This window comes from Micromys minutus, assembly GCF_963924665.1.
Source record: "Micromys minutus genome assembly, chromosome: 21".
NCBI lineage: Eukaryota > Metazoa > Chordata > Mammalia > Rodentia > Muridae > Micromys > Micromys minutus.
Window position 1 is genome coordinate 48899708 of NC_137956.1, and position 5870 is coordinate 48905577.

The 5870-nt window shown below is 50.1% G+C and overlaps 1 protein-coding gene across 1 annotated transcript; it reads right to left on the bottom strand.

The window, feature by feature from the left end:
- Positions 1–1561: 1561 nt before the first annotated feature.
- CX3CR1 (C-X3-C motif chemokine receptor 1) lies at positions 1562–2635 on the bottom strand (the record flags this gene model as incomplete). The annotated part of the gene is made up of 1 exon (XM_080934554.1): positions 1562–2635. The coding sequence occupies exon 1, from the start codon at positions 2627–2629 to the stop codon at positions 1562–1564; it is 1068 nt and encodes a 355-aa protein (XP_080790680.1). The 5' UTR covers positions 2630–2635.
- Between the last annotated feature and the right edge of the window lie 3235 nt (positions 2636–5870).

Consider the following 5870-nt stretch of genomic DNA (forward strand, 5'->3'; position numbering starts at 1 on the left):
AAGGCAGGACATGCCTGTGGGGGGACATGACTCAGTCTGTCTGTCATCCTTGACACAAACATACAGACTGCCAAGCAGATATCAGACATGCTGCAATGAGCAACAGGCCACAGCTTCCTCAGTGGGGCCACCATCTGGGAGAGACTTCTGAAATGGTTTTTATGATCAACACAGGGAACGAGAGCTAATCAAACTCCAGTGCTTTAAAAAAAAAGCAGGCTAGAGAAGTGCCGCTCTCAGTGGAAGCCTATAAACAAGACCTGTGTCAGTGAATGTGTGAAAACATTCCAGTGGTTAGATCCTACGAGATGCTTTCAGGGTTGAGGGAGGAGGCAAGCTGCTCTTGTGGCCAGGGTCTTGCTCTGAGAGAGGGGAGATGGGAATGGCTGTGTAGAGCTGGACACATGTCTGGCTGTGTCCTGCGCAAAGCCTGCAGGTTCCTTCCACTTCACCTGCTCCATTTCTTAGAGGCAGGAACCTCCCAAGTCTGGGCTGATGTGCCACACTAGAATAGATGAAGGGACCATGGTCCCCTTTCTATACTGAGGGGACTGAAGTTCCTTTGGCTCCAGTCTCCCCGGTGTGCAAACAACAGGGTTGGGATAGACATCTGTCCCTTCACTCTGGGGCATGGCTCTTTCTATTTCTCCCCCGTGCTGAGAGAAGTGGAGGGATGTAGGTGAAGACAAATGGAAGGGAGCTGACGGACAGTGTGGGCGGAGTCCCTTGGGAATGAGGAGTCAGCTTGGAGTCTCTTCTTAGAACTGCATCCCACCTCCTACTCTTGGAGGCCAGGCCCTTAAGATTGCATTTGATGCCGAGGGATGTAACCCTTGGAGAGTTCAGGAAATTCTCAATGGAGGCTTAATGAAGAAGCTGGCAGGAGACACTGCTAGTCACTGAGGGAGACCCTGCGTGAGCTCCACGGTAAGGCAGATGAGCCGTTCTTGCTCTGTCTCATCAGAGCAGCTCCCACCCTCCGACTTCTTAGAGATATGTGTCACTCAACCTCTGACCTTGAGATTCCAACGACATCTTAGGCATCCATTTTGTTTCAATAACACCACCTAGTCAAGGGACAGGCACCAAGCACAGTTGACATCCTTAGGAAATCAGAGGGGTGGGGGAGATGTGAGGTCCTTCTCTGATGATAAAGTCTGGATAATCTGTCAGTATGAATGATCTGGAGTTCAGAGAGGGGACATTGGATCCAAACCTTGGTTCCCACTCAGTTTGAGGACTTAGTCACCCATTACCACAAGATCTTGCAAGCAGCAAGCACCAACCCCTTCATAATTTCACTAATCTGGTTAGAATTTTTTTTTTTATTATCACCGATAAGCTCCAATGTCTAACATTTGTAGTAAAAGATACTTGTGGTTTTCATACTTTGATCATAAATTTCTCAAAAACACTGTGGGGTTGGTTGATTTGCGGGCATCTGGTCCATATTTCTTGTACATTACCCGCAGGGGGACCAGTGGGGGGAATCTATTTTCACTACACAGAGTCAGATGCAAGAACTCTGGGTTCTTAGTGGAGTTAGGGTCGGGAAGACCCCTCAGAGCAGGAGAGACCCCTCTCCCTCACTTGTATAGTGAGTAAAGCTACTCAGAATGCTGTCCTGCCTGCTCCTCTGGGACTCGGGCGGCGGGAAGCTGACGTGGACAGAATGACCGCAGAGGACGGCCAGGCACTTCCTGTACAGGTGTCTCAGGTACCTTCTGAACTTTTCCCCAGCAAAGGCGTAGATAAAGGGGTTGAGGCAACAGTGGCTGAATGCCACTGTCTCCGTCACACTGAGGGCCAACCTCAGGTCCCTCCTCAGGTCACAACTAGGGAAGAAGTTGTAGAATTTGAGGGTCTCCAGGAAAATCATGATGTTGTAAGGAGTCCAGAAGAGGAAGAAGACAACGACCACCAGGAGGATGAGTTTGATTGCTCTGGCCTTCTTACGATTCTTGCAGGAAAACAGTGTCTGGATGATGCGGAAGTAGCAAAAGCTCATGATGAGCAGGGGCAGGGTGAAGCCCAGGATGTTGATTTCCGAGTTGCGGAGCACGGGCCAGATCTCCTGCAGGACCTCGGGGTAGTCACCCAGACATTCGTTGTCCTTTCTCTTTGTGAACATGAACTGGGGTGATGCCACTAAGATGGCCGCCGCCCAGACGCCCAGACTGATGGTGACGCCATGCTGCACGGTCCGGTTGTTCATGGAGTTGGCGGCCAGGACGATGGCGAGGTACCGGTCGATGCTGATGACGGTGATGAAGAATATGCCCCCGAAGAAGCCGATGAAGAAGAAAGCAGTGGTAAGCTTGCACATGGCATTGTGGAGGCCCTCGTGGCTGATGACGTAGTGAGTCCAGAAGGGCAAAGTGGCCACAAAGAGCAGGTCGCTCAAGGCCAGGTTCAGGAGGTAGATGTCAGTGATGCTCTTGGGCTTCCGGCTGTTGGTGAGGGCGAGGACCACCAACAGATTTCCCACCAGACCGAACGTGAAGACAAGGGAGTAGAAAATGGACAGGAAGATGGTCCCAAAGGCCACAATGTCGCCCAAATAACAGGCCTCAGCGGAATCATCGTACTCAAAGTTCTCTAGATCTAATTCGGGGGAGAAGGTGGGCATAGTGAGGTCCTGGAGCAGAAGGAGAAACGTGACTGTGTGAGCCTTAGAGGATCGAGGTTCTCCCTGGCTGTATGTAGCAAGCAGGAAAAAGCACTGAACAGATTAGCAACCTGAGCTAGAGTTTGTGTTCACTCATCCTATCTTTTAAAACATTTATTTGCTTATTTTTATATTTGCAACAGGGTCTCCCTATGCAACCCTGGCTTGCTTGGAGCTAAATAGGTAGACCCTGTTGACCTGCAACTCATGGGGAACTGTCTGTCTCTGCCTCCTGAATGCTGGGGTCGGGTCAAAGACGTGTGCCCACACTATGCTGGTTCCTTTTTTTAAAAACAATATAATTTTATTTAGCATTATGTGCATGTGTGCTTGTGTGTGGGAAGGCACATAAAGAACAGGTGTTTGTTGAGTCCTAAAAGGGACAATGGATCCCCTGGGGTTGGACTTATAGGTGGTTATGGGCCACCCTGACAAAGTCCTCTTCGAGAGTAGTGCTTGCGTCTCTGCAACTCTTTGATGGAATTTAGAGTCCCCACGAGAATGCATATCTCAGCACATCTTCGAGGGGTTTAATCCATAATTTTTTAAAAAAGATTTCTTTATTATGGATAAGTACACTGTAGCTGTCCTCAGACACAACAGACGAGGGCATCAGATCCCATTACAGATGGTTGGGAGCCACCATGTGGTTGCTGGGATTTGAACTCAGGACCTCTGGAAGAACAGTCAGTGCTCTAACCACTGAGCCATGTCTCCAGCCCTAATCTATAATTTCTTATAAGGATTTATATCTATATGTGTGCATGTCTTATATGCACCATGTGTGTGCCTGGTGCCCAGACCAGAAGAAGGTGTTGGAACCCCTGAAACAGATGGTTGAGAGCCACCATGTAGGTGCTGGGAATTGAACCCTTGACCTCTGGAAGAGCAGCAGCAAATGCTCTAAACTCCTGAGCCATCTTTCCAGCCTCATATGAGGGATTTTAAATACTGAGTTAATAAGGAATAGAGAGCCCCACTATCGTCAGGGGACTGGTGGTTCACGCCTTTCGTCTCAGCACTTGGGAGGCAAAGGCTGGCAGATTTCTGAGTCTGAGGCCAGCCTGGTCTACAGAACGAGGTCCAGGAAAGCGAGGGCTCCACAACAAAACCCTGCCTCGGAAAAACAAAAAGACAGAGACAAAAACAAAATATTCTAGATGTGGCTGAAGCCATGGCATAGGTTAGGGTCCCAACCCTGCTAGAAAAGGGGACAGTGAACTTTCCCACTTACAGGTGCCTCACACGCCCGCCAGGACTTCACACCACATCACACCGGCTACCAGAATGATCCCACTGGTCGGCAAGCCCCCTCCTTTTGGGGAGGAAGGACACACCAGCTGTGACCAGCTTATTGACCAGCTTGAGCACTACTAACAAACAGCAGAGATGCTCAGAGAAAAAGGCCCTGCGGCCTGAGGCGAAGACGGTCTGTGTTTGTCCTGCGGCCTGCACTCCATCACAGCCTGAGGTGGTCCAGAGCAGACAGCCTCAGCCCGGTCTATTATAGAAAAAGCTATAACCTCTTCCTCCCTTAGTTGCTTCTTGTTTGGTATTTGGTCACTGGTATGAAGACAATAACCAGCGTCCTTCCACACTCTTGTCTCATGGTACCCGGGGTTTTGCCAGGGTTAATTCTGTGTGGAAAACTTCGCCAACCCAATCGCGCTGGGTTGGTCATCTTGCAGCTCTAGGTGAAGAGGAATCATTGTTGTAACGTGGGCTCTGCATCCACAGAAGTGTCAGCTGAGGTCAGGCAGAGGATGGCCTCAGCCAGCCCGCTGCTCTTGGTTTGGGTGGCTCATCTAATGGAATATTTCCAACCCCAGCCTATCTCTTATCTCTCTCCTGTTTTCTTAGGGGCAAGAATTGGAAAAGAGGACATTTCTCCGCATGTTGGGTAATAACACCTGTCCCCTTCCCCTCACTTCCCAGCGAGGATGTGCTGGTCGGTCACTCTATACTGCTCCTCTGGACCTTCTCTGCCTCTTGAAACCACAGACAGACCCTTCAGAAATCTCAAGTTATCTCAGAGTGCACTTCCTGGCTGCCATTGCCTCCTTCCCCACTGAAACGGAAAGCAAAGCTCATGGTTTTTAACTGAGGGAGTTTCCACACCCAGTGCACCCTGCTCACAATTGTCTCACCACAGCCCACCCACCCAGTCATGGCTTCTTCCTGAATGGCCTGTCTGTGAATTCTCACGTTAACCAGCCAGCCCGCCTCTGTCCTGGTGGACCGGGCTGAGGCTGTGTCCTCTGGACCGCCTTGGGCTGTGATGGGGTCCAGGCTGCAGGAAGAGGCAGTCCTTTGCTTCAGGCTTTTTCTCTGAGGAGAACTTTATGCTACAGTCTTAGCAGCATTTAAGCTGATCAGTACCAGACTGCTGGACCACAGCACTCTCTGGACCCAACAGGTGTCACTTCGGGGCTGAGGGTGTAGCCATGGTGTGAGCACCTGTGTAGGGAGCACAAAGCCTTGGGGTCAGACCTCGGCATCCCATGAACTAGGCATGTTAGTATACGTGTGTAATCCCAGCCCTCGGGAACTGAAGACGGGAGAACCAGAGTTCGAGGTCACCTCATCCTTGGCTGCATAGCAAGCTTCAGTCCAATTTGGGATATTTGAGACTTGGTCTCACAAATAAATGAGTAAACAAATAAATACCCCCTAAAATGTGGTATTTCGTATACCACATATAGGTCACTATAGTTGACGGAGGAGCAAGCAAGAATTGTTGCTTACCTAAGAGGCCTGTTGTGTAGAGAGGGTTATTGTTCTAGGTATGGAAAGACGTCCCATGTGGTGATATGACCTGTGGAGGTCATAAGAGGGGGACCCCAGGACAGACACATTCTTCCTCCTTCTTTCAGTGTAAAAAGTTAGCAGTGCTGACCCCCCAAAAGGAGGTCAAAGCCAGCTAAAACTCTTTGACCTGGGATCTGCCTTCCAGTTCAACAGCTTCTGTGGACTCAGAGGATGGACCCCTCTGGCCAGAGGATGAGCTAAGAGCCTTTGGGCTGGCGGGGTCTCTCTGCAAGTCCCAAGTTCAGTCTCATGATTGAGCACAAGCTATTCTAAAGAGAGAGCCTGTTCCAGTGTGTTACAGCAGACACTCGCAGAGACCTTCTGACTGTCTGACAGCCGGAGGCACTCTTGTTTTACCGAACCTCGAGCATTGTGGAAATTTGGCATGGTAAAG